This window comes from Monopterus albus, unplaced genomic scaffold (genome assembly GCF_001952655.1).
Source record: "Monopterus albus unplaced genomic scaffold, M_albus_1.0 scaffold6.1, whole genome shotgun sequence".
Lineage (NCBI taxonomy): Eukaryota > Metazoa > Chordata > Actinopteri > Synbranchiformes > Synbranchidae > Monopterus > Monopterus albus.
In genome coordinates this window covers 6,149,586-6,167,028 of record NW_018127886.1, presented here as the reverse complement: position 1 = coordinate 6,167,028, position 17,443 = coordinate 6,149,586, and the positions used below count along the sequence as shown (strand labels likewise).

The 17,443-nt window shown below is 40.5% G+C and overlaps 1 protein-coding gene across 3 annotated transcripts in view; it reads right to left on the bottom strand.

Annotated features, from left to right (window-relative positions):
* The window catches only part of tp73 (tumor protein p73), a 27,123-nt gene extending 9,953 nt beyond the window's left edge, over positions 1-17,170 (bottom strand). Inside the window, exons 1-4 of one of the 3 annotated variants that reach the window (XM_020618148.1) lie at positions 16,818-17,170; positions 13,899-13,994; positions 10,684-10,834; positions 4,841-5,089 (exon numbers count right to left, since the gene is read on the bottom strand). In XM_020618148.1, the coding sequence (XP_020473804.1) occupies positions 4,841-5,089; positions 10,684-10,834; positions 13,899-13,957 (459 nt within the window). In that variant the 5' untranslated portion in view covers positions 13,958-13,994; positions 16,818-17,170. Of the gene's footprint in view, positions 1-4,840; positions 5,090-9,321; positions 9,467-10,683; positions 10,835-13,898; positions 13,995-14,724; positions 14,789-16,817 lie in introns of those variants that run through there. The other 2 variants (XM_020618155.1, XM_020618166.1) reach the window with 2 other exon arrangements.
* Positions 17,171-17,443: the final 273 nt, after the last annotated feature.

Genomic DNA, 17,443 nt, shown 5'->3' with positions numbered 1-17,443 from the left:
CACATCAAAAGGCTTCACAGATTATTTGCTTTGTCAGTGAGCTGTAAAAAATCTCCAAGGTGAGTGGGAAAAGGCAGTTAAATAAGGGAAGAAGAAAGAATATGGTCAGATTATAAATTATAAACATTTCCAAATGTTCAAAAATGCTATGAGATGCTTTAAAATTTCCTGAATCTTCATTATAAACACTGGCCACTTGGCTAACATTTGACCAGTTTTCAGTGATAGCAGACTACTTACTATGATGGCCAACAGTGTCCTTGTTGAGGATAAAAACAAGCTTTACAAAAAAACACTTTTACCAGTAAGTTTTAAGGGCTGTCAACCCTCATCCACTGAATCTAGAGCAGATGGTGATGTGTTTATTTACATGGCGTACATGCTGGACTTCTTTCTTGGAGACCGTAGATGAGTTATTGTTTTTCTATAAAAATTGAAATGCTAATTTAATGCTAGCTATAAAATACATGGATACATTTAATCAAATGCGTTAGGCTCTGGAATAGAAACATTCAGCAATTCATCCTGAAGCGATGTGATCATAAGTTTACAAATTGCAGCCATGTAGATCAGTTCATTAATTCAGCTATCATTTTATCCATCCATCAATGCATCCTCCCATCCATTCATCCCTGCGTCTATGCGGTGGACCAGTGGAAGCAGGTCCTGACAGGCTCCTGAAGACAGGGTGATAATTTCCAGACCATCATGCATTCACGCAAGTAACAGCTTGCCTGCTGCAAACTCGCTTAACTGTCCAAATATCAAATACATTATGCAGACACACAGAGACACAGAATTGACCTACAGTATGCAATACCCATTCATAATGTCTAAACTGGACTTTTATACAGTCTGCTACTATATGGGATTCAAATCAGTATAGAAAATCTCCCACATTTTCTTCGACATCGTGGTAGTTGTTGTTTGTCAGTGTCTATGAGAGTTGGAAAAATAAGGAAAGACTGAGAGACTTCTCTGTAGTTAAAGGTCTCACTTGGAATGACGCCTCAAATATCAATGAATCAGAAATTCACTGGAAATGTTCTTCTCTTTTTTCCACTGTTAGAATTAAGAGGAAACATTTGGGCCACTTAAGATAAGAAAACCATTATTTTAAGCCTTTCAACCTGCTGCCAGATTATAAACTGGAGTGAGTATTGCAGTACAGCATACTCAAACCTTAATGTGAGAGTAGGTTAAATACAATCACATGAACTGATATTCACTATACTCTCTAGCATGCATTTACAGTACTGGAGGCTGTAAAAGTTCAATCTTTGAGACAGGAAGGAATATACACAGTAACAGCAGAATATAGTGGAGTTGAACCTATTCGTATCCCATGGTCCAGAATATTTCCTGAACAGTGTTGATACTGGACCAGGTTTATTGTTACACAGGAATGAAATGAGTTAAGGTATCAATCCTGGGGGATGTTTTGCTATGCTATGCTATTGGGTGACTAGAAAAAGCACTTGCATTTGAAGTATAACTTGATATGAATCATGCAAAGTCCCTCATATCATTATGAACAAATTCATGTATTTGCCAGTGTGTGTCACAGCTAATACACACCTGAGCACTGAAATACGTGTGAAAAATCTTCTCGCCTGTGTCTTCCCGGATCTGATGCTTGGCAGGAAGGCCACTGGTGATGTGGCTGTGGATGATGCATGGGGAAAAGAGGAGAATGATGCATTGTGCAGGGCGTGTTAGGACCTGTGTTCTAACGGAGAAAGGCTAATAGCTGGGAAGAGCAGCTTTTGACAAGCCGCTGTGTAGTGCATGCTTGAACCTGCACTCTCGCTGCATCACACCTCCTCCCACTTCTGACACATACTGTATGCACACACACATGCACACATATACATAAATTGAAGTCTGAGTGCATGGAAAGAGGTCTTATTATTTGACATGGTCTAGGTGTTAGATCTCATTTCCAGTCACTGAGACACTTGTTCGCGTCCAAGCCAAGGAGTCATCATAAAGGGACAGGAGAACAGCAGAGTTTCAGAGCTATTATCACTAATGCATGGTGTCTTAATGGCACAGAAGGGGGACTAGAGGATTACCAGACTATCTTACCATGAGCTGGATGGATTTAGCTGTATGTGGAAACATTATGATAAATAGAAAAAAAGGACTGCTTTTGATTTGGGAAGTGGATGTGGACTGACTTGGTAGCCAGTTGTGTGCAGCTACAGCTCTAACCTCCCAGCAATCATTCAGTCTACTTCAGAAGAGGGCAGTTAACCAAAAATGCTTGATGCAATAGGCAACTACAGCACCTTTCTCGTAATCTCCCAAAGCACCGCATGCCATCCGCTCTTAGTGGAAAGCGAAGGGGTGGACAAGGGGAGCGGCTAGCTAAGTGATCATAGTCAATATGCCCTGGCATTCCCCGCTGCCTGAGGCCATAAAAAGCCAACTGTTAACTCTTTCATTCATACCAAGTAACTCAGTCTGGCCCACATAGTCATCCATTTTTCAAGCATGTTCAAACTGGGCCTTATACTTAACTTTGCATAAATACATACACCCACATGTTCATGCACATGAGACACACACAAATCCTTACATGCCCTAGTGTTATTTTTGGGGATTCCCCTCACACTAGCAAAAACGCATTCATTCCAAGTGGCTTGACTGTAATCTCGTCTTTTCAAAACTAACACTTCTAAAGTTTATGTACAAGAGTTTTCTTGGTTTGTTTTTTCTGCAAAACATGAATAAACTGCTGTGTGCAAGAAAATCTTTTACAGGATAGCAGTGGTATGTACACTACATACTACAGATTGCTACAGTATGTATGCTACATGTATGTAGTGTATTTTTATACAGGTGGTCAGTTTTATCATATAGTATCCCTCAGGATCATACATTCTTTGCCAATCAGGCTGATAAGGTAAAAACAAAGCATTACAGTAAACTCTCTCCTAATCCCTCCTGTTTAATGGCTCTCTAAATCTGAATAATCACAGGCTTCCTCCCTTTTTATGCTGCCTCAGTGTCTCCATCTTAAGCTGTGTGCCACTGAAAACGGCTTTCTACTTTCCTGGTAACAAAATATTATTGAGGCATTGTTGATCAAATTTTTTGTCTCTCTTAATAAAGTGGGGATTATATGCAAATTAAAGGCAATAAGAGGAGTTGAATTTGTCACAAAAAGCCAGACGGGCTGCATGGTGGTGTAGTGAGTAGAGGTGCTGAAGACCTGTTGGCAGATGCGCTTTTATTCAGAGTAAAATTATATTTGGGGATTACTAGATTTTTTTGAGTTGATGTATTTTCTTAATCTAGTTAATAGGAACATTCCAAACTGTAAACTAATGAGCTGTCAGGGAGAATAAGAACGATTTGTTAATTTTTAGGGAATAGTATTAGGTATTACATTAAAGCAAGCAGTCTGAAACTGGTTTTTACCATATTTCAGGCTTTCATTTCATTGCTGTAATTCCTCAGATAAAAGAGTGATACATACTTTTGCCCATGTTTTCTTTAGTTCCTGTCAGTGTAGTTTGGCTATGAGAACGACCTGAGTCAGAGAATGGAAGTGAAAGAAAGGAGTTGACAGACATATTTTAAGGAGAGGACATGGTGAAACTTTAGACGCTAGAGGTGACAGCCATGAGTGTGTTTGTGTGTTAAAACTGGAGGAAGAAAGAGACAGAGAAAGAAAAGCAGCAGGTCAAAGATCACTGCTCTAATGTCCAGAGGTGGGTCGTTTTACATCACTGAAGATTAAGTAAAGGAGCTAAGCATGCAAGGTTTCTTCCAGCAAACCCTGCTGGTCACATAGAGACAATCACAGGCCTAAATGCTCACAGACACACACACACATACACACAGTGTGAAGGAAGTGCAGTTTGTCTCTCTCCATTGTTTCAGGCAGGTCAACTGTGTGACAGTCGGAGGTGACAACTTTCCAATAGGAGACTTCTTATCAGGTCATGACAAATTACAAAGCTCCAATTTCACCTGTCTCTCACCACCATCACATCACAAGGCCCTTGTGTGTTTACTCATGAAACTTTTTTTGTTTATTCTTTACTCCAAAATAATAAAATGTATCATGTGATTGGCGCGCTACTATTACTGCAGTTTTTTATCTGTATATTTATTACTGTTACATTCTGTGTAATTGTGCAAAACTAAGGAAAGCATGTTTCAACATGGGTGAGAAACAAGTCCCATGCTTACTATTTGCCATGTTACAGCTGATATACTGTATAATAGCCTGTTCCATATTTTTGTCATTATAACTGTAATAATACATTATTATTCTTATTATTGCAATGTATGCTTGAGCTCACATTGATACGTTGACCTCAGATAATGAGGGAATACATGATGCAACAATTACTGGATATTACATTATAGTCACTGTAGATAAATCAGGAACTGTCAATAACTTCTCAAATGAATACTGAGCCAGGTGCTTTACAAGACAAAATGGACTCAAAAACCAAAACATTCAGAGTGAAACATTATTTTCTTGTCATGTACTGAGTGTGATTTGCCTAAAAAGACAAACACACATGTACATGTCAAAGCCATGCACCAAACTGTCCTTGGTGCCTGAGTACAAGAGTTCAGTAGAGAACAAGATGAATCACTGAATGATCCACTGCTTTCTCTTGGATGCAACACACCTGGATGTGTGTTGATTTGAGTGAGTGTGTGTGTATGCATGTGAAAGGGTGCCTTTGTGTGTATGTACAAGAAAGTTGCTGAGCAAGACAAGGAGCCAGAAAGAGAGAGAGAAAAAAATAACATGAAAACAAGTTTCAGCACATGCACACTTTCTGCAGTGCACTACAAGAAAATGTGTACTCACGGTCCAAGTTGCAGACTTGGCGGTGCTGGACTGCTGGAAGGACACCTGGAAAGCGTGCGGCCCAGGGTAGTCAGTGTTGGAGGGGATGGCCGGGGCAGGCGACAGGCCCTCAAAGGTAGAGTTGGGCTGGGAGTAGGGAGAGGGGGTGGGCACGGCCGACGAGGGGGCGTTCTCCGAGCTGTAGGGGCTGGCGGACGTCGCACGGCTCCCCAGGCTCTCCATGCTGCTGCTCAGCAAGTTGTACTGGGACTGGGAAAAGAAAAGAAGAGGAAAGAGCATGAGGGAGGCAAAGACAGAGGGAGGAGGGACGTAAAGGGAGGACACAGGTAGAGGTGCAGGAGAGACAGGGGCTTGGACGCTTAAAGTGAGGTCGGATTACACTGGGAAGGCAGAGCTGAGGGTGGTGTGTGAGGTTGCATGTGTGTGGATGTATAGATTTAATTGTCTAGGTAGTTCTTCATGATCAACGTTGAGCACTTTTTGTGCGATTTCTATATAAAATAATTGAGACTGGTGGTAAAATTATCATAAGCTAAGGACAACAATGGTGTGTGTGTAATTGGGAGGCGGTTACAGTGAGGTTCCAGTAGTAGCACCTTGGGGCTATATGAGGTGAGTTGTAAAACATGTGTAATCTGTGCTCTACCTAATTGCCTGCCATTCCCCCCTTGTCCTCTCCTCTGTGTTTGATAAGAGAGGGAAGATTTGTTGCACTGAGGCATGTGTGGTGACACACTTGTCAAAGTTAACGCACTCCATGAGTCCCATATATAGTTGTAGGCAAACTGAGAAACCACTGTACAACGGCTTTGTGGCCCACGTTCATTTGTTGGTTCCCTGCCACACTACTTAGCAAAAACAGAAAATACAAAAAGCCAACTACAGTAAGTCCACCTGTCCACCTTCTTGTCATCATGTCACCTACTTTTTTTTTTAACAGCAGTGACTCCATATAACTATAATATTTGAAACAGCAGTCCAACCTACCAGGCACCAGTTCTGATTAATTTAACTGACATGTAACAATATGAAAACAAAACACAGCAATATAACAGGTTCATCCATGTTTCCTACTATGCATACGAATGTTAAATATTATGGCACCTTATTGCAAGTTCACACTGAAACAGCCACAGCATTGCACATACACACACAAAATTACCCTCTGAACAGAAAAAACTCCCAAAACATTTACCTTCTTTTTCACGTAGTACATCCTTTAGTGCTTTGGTCTCATATCAACTCTTCAGTCAGAAATGTCCAAGCATCGCGAAGCAAGAAGAGATCATAGCCTAACCAGAGAGTTCAAGTGAGGTGTGCATCAGTGGACACACCACTCACACACACACACAGACACAGGTACAGCCAGGACAGGGAAAAAGGTGAGGACTTGTATGGAGAGAGAAAAACGATAGACTGAGATGAGGGGAGAGAAGGAGAGAGGAAAAGCGGGATGGGAACCCAAAAAATGGTACGACGTTCTAATTATGGCATGCCTGGACATAGACAGCAATGCCGGGGCGCATGTATACACATGCTCCAAAACACCTTGTGAAGGCCTGCCCTAAGTAAACACTGTCTGGTCTCAGGGAAAAGGAGAGTGTGCAAGAGGCAGAGAAAGAGAGAGAGAGGCAAGAAGGAAAACACATGAAGGAGCAAAAGTTCAAAGGTCAGACCCCAATACTCAGTATTGTACATCAATACAGCATTAAATCAACAGTCAGGGCTGAACAGTTTTAAAAAGAGAGACTCTTCAACACAACTGGACATGCAGCAAAACAAATCGCCAGCACAACACATCATATAGAAAACAGCTATGTTCAAAACAACTAATTTCATAAGCAAAACTTACTTTTACTGGATTTCAAATATGAGGATAAGTTTTTTTTCCTTTGTAATCAGCTGACTAGATGTCTGAGTTTTTGAGTGTTAAAAAAGGAATCTGAACAAGACACAAAAGGCTATAGGAAATTACAGTGGACCGTTTTTACTAGAAAACAATTGGCAGATTAATCAATAATGGGGAAAAAGTTTGAAGCATCCTTAATCAAATGTCTAAAAATGTCTCTATGGCAGTGGAGAAGAGGATGGTGGTTGAATTTGTTGAGATACAAATGTGTCCACTCTCACAGAAATTAAAAAAAGGAAAGTTCGTATTTAGCCTGGCATGTTCTTTCATACCAATCTGATCTCCTTATAGTCCACCCTGTTCTTTTAAGCACTCCTGTCTGTCCTGAAAGTTAAAAAGAAGTCTGTGGGCTGCAGGGCCTTTTACTGTTGTGCCCTGTTCCTCTAGAATAGCCTTCCCTCTCAAATCTGACAATCTGACTTAGTTGAGGCCTTTAAATCCAAATTTAAAACTCATCTTTACACATTCATTTTCAGTGGCTTATTCTTTAACCATCTTAGACATTTTACCTGTTATAATTTCCCCGATTGGTCTCAGTTTTTATGATGAAATTACTGTAAACTTTCTGAAGACTGCTGCATTTCTGTAACTCTTGGATTGTTCCACCAAGCGAGCTTCCCCCCCCACTTCCTGTCCTCTCTTTTCACTCTCTGTGCTGGTCCATCAGCACAAGTCCCCCGACTGTCAGTGCCTCGGCTCCAAATATTTTAGATTTGGGTCTTTGATCCAGGAGTCCCACCTTCCTCCTTGTCAATCTCCCTCTCCCTTCTGTTCATGTTGTCCTTGTGTCTCTCTTCTTCTCTGTGTTCATTTCCTTCTCTCAGGTGTGAATGACATGCTCAGGTTTAATCTCTAGTGTGTTTGTTTCCATGACTTGTTTTCTTTCCAGGACTTTCCAGGCCCTTGGTAGTTGCTCAGTGTCCTCTCAGATCATGTTCTTCAGATATATTTATAATCTGTTACGCTGTCATCCTGATTGTCCATACTGGAAATCTACTATGTGCTCTATTCTGTACACATCTGTTTGTCCTAGAAGAGGGATCCTTCCTCTGTTGCTCTTCTTGAGGTTTCTTCCAAAGGGTATTTGGAAGCATGGCCATGCTGTACAATTTGTAAAGCCCCTTGAAGCTATACAAATAAAATTGGACTATTCTGATGTGCACTGATATTCTTTTTCTCATGATGGGAGTGATTTTGTCCTGCCTCTGATATCTGACAGTTGACTACCTTTCTCTAGCAGTTATTGTCAATGGGGCTGCACAGGCTAAGTCCAGGTGTATGTGTCAACAGTCACACACACACACACACACACACACACACACACACATATATACACACACTGTCACACAGACATGCTTGGTCTTAATACCTAAACTTGATCTGCAACAAGTTGAAACAGAGCTAAAGCCTCTGCTGCTTCTGTATGAGCAACTGTGTGTGTGTTTGCTGTGTCTAAGTGTTTAAGCTTCCCATCCCAAAAGCATCTGATGTCCCCTGTGGGCAGCCAACCTGGTAGCTGCCACTTAAAACCGAGCTTTAAAAGCTCAAAACATTTAGAAATCTAGATAAGACAGCCACAAAAACCCTCACTTGTCAAGATGAGTGAAGCATAATAGGCCTAACCCTAACTCAGGGATAAGAGAGTGTCACCGTGCTAATGCCCTCTGTTTACAGCCACTGATTAAACTAAACCCTATAGTCTTATTTAACAACACAGACACTTTAATGCACACACATTCACATGTTGTCATGTGACCAAATAAAGAAACTGCTTGACCAAAATAAATGTTAGGCTACATTCACTAAATGAATGGCATGGCATTATATGAAAACTGGTGTATGTCTAAATAACACCATGTTAAATAGTGGTGAGGATGAGAGGACTGGAGGTAAACTGTGGAGTGATGTGTAGGAAGGTTGCCTCCTGTTGGGAATAGTTGGCAATGTGGAGGAACAGGATATTCTGTTCATTCACCAGAGGTCCACATTCATGCCAACCTGTAGAATACATATATATTTTTATAATACTCAGGTGAATAGTGAATTATTACTATAACATCCTCAAAGTTCATTCATTCTTCAATACTTCATAGAAGAAGAGGAAGATTTAAAATCAAGTTACCAGTTGCATCTTGTGGTTGGATCAAAATGTATCAGTATTTCAGTGGCCTGTGGTCTGTATTTCCACATGAATCAAACATAATGTAACAGCGATCACACTAGCCCCAGTATGTTAGAACAAATATTAGATTGTTGTATTATTGTAGTCAGGATATTGTAGCCAGGGCCACTTATGCATCCATATAAAATACAAGAGAACACAAGCCCGACTTTCAAGTATCAACTCACTCGCAAGCAGCATTAACTTAGAAAGAACACAATCACTCTTTCATCTGTTCGATTGCCACTTATTGGAAACAGTGACCCTAAAGTAAGACTCATCAAAATTACATACTATAAGTTTTACACCTACGAAAGCCATTCTCACTACCACACCAGTAAGATACAGTTTTCAAACATTAAAGAGTCCTGAATATGCCGGAACAGAAAAAGTTTTTTCTCATCCACTTACCACACCACACAGCATCTCACAGCTCCTGAAAGATAAGATGTGGTGTTTCTACGATGTCTTTGTGCCCAAGATCTCATGTGTGACTGTAAGAGTCGAGCTTTCTGCGGCCAGCTGACCCCTCTGTGGAACATGACATGATGGAGGATGCAGGAGATGCCCTGTCTCTCTTCTCTTCCACTTGTTTCTCTTGCCTGACTGGGCCTTCTCAACCTGCCTTGCATCTAACAACAAATTTTCACTCCGCCCCCTTTTTCTCTGTCATGACTATTCATTAACGGGCCAGGCAGGCTCAGGCTTGCCCTCTAGAAGATTAGATCCTACCATCCTACCAATATTTCAGATCACAGGGTGAAGGAAACAGTCTGAGTGACTTCTGATTTCCTGTTTACAAAGACAGATGGGCAGAGTGAACAAGTGTGCACAATGAACTGTGGTCCTGAAAAAATATTGTTATTGACTATCAAAAGAAGAATTATATTCTCCTGTGTGGACTCATAATTTTTTTTCGCTATTAAATTCTTTTCAGGAACATTCATGAATGAAAACTGGGCTATTTATCATCACTCAAGAAAAGAAGTTTCATTCCAGCAAGAAAAATGTGTAGGTGCATACACCTGCAAATGGATGTGCAGGTTTGTTAATGCCCACACACTCAATAGCCTACAGATGGCTCTACAGTACAGCAGCAAGGGCTCTTGGCTTAGGGTTTAATTAGCACTCCCCCACCACACACACACATATCCTTGTTTTTGTCATTTAGCAAGTCCCTACATAGACTTGCATTAATTTCCAGGAGACTTACCTTAACCATAACCACTGCTTACCTTACTCTAACCCTTAACCTTTAAAAAGGATGGTGACACTTGCTTTGAACTTACACCTTGTTATTTTTGCAAAATTGGACAAAATACACCATGGCAACCAGCTTTCGGTCCCCACAAGTGATGCCAGTCCTGGCAAAGCTAGTGTGCTCCCGGTTGTCCATCCCAACAAGTATAGAAAAACAAGGCCACACACACACACACACACACACACACACACAGCACCACCACCATCACCACCTCATAGTCCCAAGAGGGTGCTCAGTAGGGAGACAGAGAGGGAAAAATCTGCAGAGGAGAGGGAATCTACATAGGAGGGAATCTCCTCAACACTGGAGGGAAAAAGTGAAAGGACACAACAAAGAAGTTGTATGTGTGTGTGTGTGTGTGTGTGTGTATACACACAGGCAAGCCATTAGATATAATACTGAGGAGAAAAACACCCTTCATGACAGGAATAAGTTGCAGCCTCTTAAAAGGAAAAAGCATAGACTGATTACAAAGCTACAAACTGAACTGCCTTGAGCGCTCATGTTCTTACCATCACATTGTCGTTCATGTCCCTCATGTGGTAGACATCCATGGACACCTCAGCAGCACTGTGGTGGCTCCCTGGGGTACTGGCAGAAGGCACTGGCCTCTCACCTGGCTGACTGCCTGGGGGGAGCTCAAAGTAGGTGCTGTCTGGCTCCCTTTGAACACAAAATGGCATGAATACAAGTCAATTAAAAAGGAATGAGTTTTAAAAATATCATAGCATAAGTGGGTCTCTATGTCCAGCAATATTTTTTTAAATATCTGAATATTTTAAAAGGATAGGGAAATGTATAATGTGTAATGATAGTAGAGATGCACCGATTGCAATTTTCTTGGTTGATTTAGATTTCCTAATTTTTAAAGTGTGACCTGCTGATAATTGGTAATTGACAGCACACACATTTTTTGTAACCTTTCTTTAATGAAAAATTAAATTGTAATAAGAATAGAACATTTATTAATGTTTTAATTTTTTTTTTATTTACAAACCTCCAACTAAAAATTAAGTGCAATATTTGTACTTCTGCAAATGTCCCTGGTAGGCTAGTGGTTAAGGCGCAGTGCTCTCGCCACTGCGGCCCGGGTTCGAGTTAGGGTTGCGTCAGGAAGGGCATCTGGTGTAACGCACGTGCCAAATGTCAACATGCAAGTCGTCAGTGTGATGATTCACTGTGGCGACCCCTAAACAGAAAAAACTAAAAGTGACTTTCTATTTGTACTTCTCCAAATATAAACAGGTGCAACAGGTAATAGAAACAGGGGATCAGTCCTACTGAACACATAGTTCTTTTTGAAGTGTGTGTAGTTTGTATTTGCCATGTTTTACTACAGGTTGGATACAATGTACATATATGTATTTCATTGTGTACTATTTGTTGGAACTTTGGACATAATTTTCCTTTTTCTGTGGTGTTTCTGTAGCTCCTCTCTGTGCTTTATGTACACCAAGCACTTCCGATGTGAACACGCACCTGGTATAGACATGAGTGTGGGTCTCGCTCGAGGTTTACATGAGATGCTATGCACTGTGTGCGTGACCTGTATTGTGCCTGTAAATCTGAGTGGCACAGAATCGGATATCTCAGAGTGATCATCGGTCATCGGTCCAGGCCAGTCACGCTGAAAACCGGCCATTTCCAATCTCTGCCTGTCGATTGGTGCATCTCTGAATGATAGCTAAAATAAATGCTTGATCACTTTGATATTTTTTGTTGTTAAAAAATTGCAAGTATTGTGGGACTGCATATTTCCTAATGTCATTTTCCCAAGTACATAGGCTACACAAAAAGAGAAAAGCCTTAGTAATCTGTTGGAACGGGTAGCCTCAACCCAATTCAGGTGGCATGAGACCCTTTCCAACACTTAGCCAATAACATAAAAAAAACAACAACAGCAACTGAGTCTTCCAGAGTCCAGTGCAAAAGATTTCATTGTGCTCTCTCTAATTTGCATAACCATGTTAGTCCCATAGGAGCAACTGACTTGAGCCTTGCAGAGCTCTCTCTTAAATACTCATTCTAACTCCTCCTTATGTGGAGCCTAAAAACCTGACTCCTCCTCACTTCTCAAACCCCCTAAATCTGACTAAGGATGGAAATAAATGTGCATTATGCCTGGGCCTGTCTGGACACGTTTCTCTCCTGCCTGACACAGTTATTTCCAGTTCCTCAAAACCATTAAAAAAAAAAAAGTACTTATTGAATTCATACATTTTGAATACAGTCACATGATTTTTGTTACACATTGTTTACCTATAAGTTTTGATTAACCATAGTTACTTTCTTATTGTAACACTGAGTACTCCTTTTATCCACAACATGAAAATGACATCACATCGTGTTGAATTTTGGGTAAATGTGCCATGTTTGGAGGATCATTCTCATCACATCCAATCGATCATATATATGCACTATATAGATCTATAAGTTAATTTAAAAAAATAAATGCTATGCCATACAGCCAAATACAGTAGCTGATGCCTCAACTACATCCAAATGTCCACTTTAGTGACTTTTGTGATCAGTTTTAGCACAGACAAGACAGAAGCCCATTATTTACAGTGTTTGTGTTGACATCTGCTGACACCTGCTATCTAGCATTACTGACAGGAACAGACTGATTACAGTAATATCCACACACTGTTCACTCGAATTCCATGGCCTCTCATCATAGCCAGAGATAATATTTTTACAACAAAGCAAACTGAGAACCCAGATTGGTGTGCAGAGTCATTTTTAGCCTGTCACTCTCATCAATGAAATCGCAAGGTCTGCTCCAAGTTAGCTACAGTTAAATAAGGTTAACCATCCTGAAATACCACAGTAAGATAAGTGAGATCTCTTCATGACTCAATGTGGCTAAAACCCACCGCATATGACTGAATAAAATAATCACACTGCTCAATGTTTCTAAAATATTTTTCTTAGATGGGCCATAAATAAAAGTGTGATTCTTGCTAGTATGACTGACACAGTCTGAAGGCATATGATTTAGCACATCTTGCACTACTGCAAAACTGTTCATGAGCTTTCAAGGATTTATAACTTAACTTCAGGTAAAGTGTATGCACTCAGTGCCAAAATCATGATAATTTAGAATGTCAAGGTAGGTGAGTGGAAATAGAGCATCAGGGTTTGTAATCAAGCTATCTGTCGTTGTGCTGTGTATGGGGCGCAGAGAGTTCAGGTAAAAAAAGACAATTCTGGCTCAGTCTGTTATTCCAGCATTGATGAATTACACCTACTGTGGTATTTAAAGGTTTGTATGGAAAAATGTCTTTGTAAAATGCAGTGAGGAAAACAGAGACTAGCCCCATTTACAAAGAACCTGAGTTGAAAAAATATTTATTCCAATTTTGTTTTCTGTGCAGAAACAATCAAATGCACAAAGGAAAGAGATATTTGTGTTTGGCTCAGATTTTTCTCCTTTTGATTATTGTACATCATAAGTGAAATATAAATATTTAAACATTTTCAAAATGTTATCCAGCATAAAAAGACACTGTTATAAAGATTGTGTAATTAAAGTTAAAGTGTTAGGCTTCAACTATAAAACACAGTCTAAATTAGTATTAAAGTAGGAATAATCCTAACCCAGTTTCTTTAAAAAATGTTGGTTGATGACAGAATGTCTTTTGTAATAATCATGTGATACATTTTTGCATTTCTACATCGGATGATTTGGAAAATATATTATCCATCAGCAAGGGGTGACACTTACAAGGAGCTCCACAGGTGCTCGAAGGTGCCTCCTTCTTCGGTGACAGTGGACTGGGACATCTTAGAGGACAGGCAGTCTGGTGAGGGGTAGATCACTCTGCAGAACACGCACACATACAGGCATTCACGAGCATGAACACACACACACACACACACACACACACACACACACATACATATACATATACATATACAAAGAGAGAGAGAGACTTTTAACATGTTAAAAGATAGAAAGAGAGAGAGAGAAAGAGAGAGACTTTTAACATGTTAAAAGGGTACAAGTGAAAACAGCTTACATTGCCATTTTATTCATATTCAAAACGTAGAAGTAGCTTAAACTACACACACACACACCCACACACACCCACACCCCTCCAGGTGTGATCACACCAATGTAGTCCCAATGGGTTGGCACGGAGTGTCAGGGAGCCTGGGCGTGCCCAGACCTGCCCGCCTCATCACCGTCTAACTAACTCTGAGGAGAAGCTTCCTTCCCCTCCAAAAAGCCACAAACATCACCCCCTCCGCCTCTCTCTCAAAATACCACAGCCCGTAGGCTACTGTAGCCCTAAATGTGTTCTGATGTTATGGGCTTAGTACAAATAGTGCGCGTAGCTCCTGTGAATGGTATAAGTAGGCTATATTTAGGTCTAACTTTGTAGATTTATCACAGCTCCATTAAATAGGCTATGCTACCTGAAAACCTGTTCTTTTACGTCGACAGGGCTGATGACAGTGGTCGCCTGTTTGCGAGAGTTTGAGTTAGAAATAGCCTAATATAAGGTTAGATCAGCATAACTTGAACACCAATTGGAGCGTATGCCTACCCCGTGAAACTGATAAAGAGATGTCTCCAGTTTAGGCTATGCAGCTACTAATAATAAATCCAACGCAAAATCCCGACGGACATATTTGGTCGTACCAGATTTCCTATAGCCTATTCACAGTTGCGCACCACCGCAGCGTCGTATCTCCTTAGTAACCCCCTTGAAGGACTGTACAAGAAAAACTGTGGCAAAGGTGCTTTCAAGATGCAAGCTGCAGCAATGCATAAATTCAAATCCTTCCATTGGAATTAATGACTGTAACTTGGCTCCAGGCCTTTGTAGAGTTTTTCAACAAACTGACTGTATGCTATGTAAAAGTGACCCTGTGTGGATTGTTCCATAGTGTAACCTAATCGCTACACAACAGGGGTGTCCTCACACAGGCCTACCGAATTGATTTAAGATATGCAACTTAGTAAACAAGTACAGTGATATCACTTCTTGAGCAAAGGCCGTTTTTTTTCCAAGCAGACCAGCACACGCTGGGGCTTCTCTTAAGTTTAGGCTCATGGAACAGAATTACGCATTCGCTAACAGACATGCATAATTTGGTTTTGCGGAGCTCTGACGCAGCTGTGTGTCTGCATGTTCCCGCTGCTCCCGAGGTGGCTGCCGCCGCAGAAACCGACTCCAATTCCCAGGTCGTCCTGCAGCGCAGCCTTGTCAGGTCCCAGAGCAGCGCATGTGTTCGCGCAGGAGATCTGACAAAGCGTCACTGCAGGAGGAGCACCAGAAGCACAGCGTGTTGGCCTCAGAGCTCTGCTCCACACTTTGAGCAGCTTAATTGAGATTCCACCCGGACACAGAGGACTTTTTCACTTAGCCTCCACCACAGGGGAAGAACACCCTCTTATCTTAGCCTAATGATAATAACCAGATAATATTCTGGCTACAAGGCTTTAACTTCTTATTTATTGCGCTAGACCTAATATAAACAGTATAGGCCTCCAAGAACATTTGGTTCTAATTTTCTTTAAATAGAGGACAATCACGAATAAGCACTTAAAAAGATAAATAAATGGATTCTGACCTTCAGTCACATATTGGATTGTTTCTCAGTTTGAACCAGATATCTACACAGTTTGTGGTACCCTAAGCTTTGAATGGAATAGGCTATTGAATTACCATTATTTAACTATCACGCATTGGAATTAATTATTATGTATTTACATGTTCTACTACTATTTCATACACCAAGGGTGTTGCTGCACGCCGGTGTTATTTCTGTAAAGCACGGCCTCTGCTGGTTCTTTCTTTAAATGTCACACCATGCGTTTAAATTTGACGTTGTGCTTCTCTGAAATCCACCTGTCTCTGCTTTGTGTCTCCGCTCCTGGGTTACAGCACCCAAGACAACATACACAGTTATGTTTCCTTCCCAAGGGCCATTTTATGCAAGAAAATACACGGTCCCAACTGAGAAGAAATTAATTAAAAAATGGTTTTAGATTCGATCCTCCTTAGACCCAAATGAAGTGTTTTGTATGAGGATTTAAAGGACGATGGTGTCGTTGCTCGTTGAGTCACCGATATTTAGGCTATTGAAATACCAATATGAAAAAAGTAAAGCACTATAGTATTGTGTTCATATAAGCAAACCAGCTTTTTGTGAATGTTAAACAAAATGTCAAAACCCATCAACAGCTTTTCGATTTTTCTAGATATACAAATATAATTTGAAACTATTAAATTTAAAAAAAAAGTCGAAGTAGGAATAACAGTAGTTGTGTAGGCCTATATCGGGGTTATTTCTAAGCCAAACTTTTTATTTAGACAATTAATTTTATTATTAGGTCAGGGTTTTGTTATAGGCCTACTGTCTTAAGAATACCACAGGGCCTTAACAACACTGCCCAAACCACAATTTGCTGCAAAATCAAATAAACAGAATAGCTAGCATTTTAAAATCAAGAACCTTTTGAAAATATTTTGAGTCCTATCTATCCTTAGCCAATTCTCAAGACAACTGGTGCTTTCTTCTCAATACGCTTGCAAAACAAATGCCTCAGAGGCCTGCATGAAAAATATATTATACCAAATAAATATATACATCACTATCTTTATTATAGCCCATTAAAAATTTATCAACGTACCTGAAGGTTATTACTGTTCCAGTCCAAACACTCAGGAATTATGTTGCGCCGAGCACCTGCCTGCTTATTATCGAACATGCCAAGAGAGTGACCCTCCATAAAAAACCAGCAACAAAACAAAAATAACGACCGAATTTAGAGTATGATAACAGCGGTTGGAGATGATTGACTTTTCGGAGAAGCAACTGCGAGGAAACAGGAGGAAAACTGAATTGCATGCTATTAAGGGAAGCGTGAGCTTTGCTGAGGAGGTGGTGAAGCGGTTTTGCGCTGGAAGAAGCAGGGAGGCGGTAGCGCGGTTTGGACGCACACACGCGGGAAGCCTTGTCCAGCTCGGCAGAGGGTTGATGATGGGGAATGTTTAAAAAGTAGAAGTAACTGATATGCACTTAGACGACAAGACATTTTAAAACATAACCCACAGACTGTAAAACAAATATGACGGGAATAAAGTTTAGGCCATGGAATAATATAAAAATGGCTATTTTAAATGTAAAACAAATTTCAAAATTACCAGCTGATTAATCTGTGTTTGGATAAATATATATTTTTGTTTCTTGTCCTTTTAATGTGGTACACGCGGTCACGTTCACACAAGAAGAGAAAAAAAGAGAAAACACAATAAA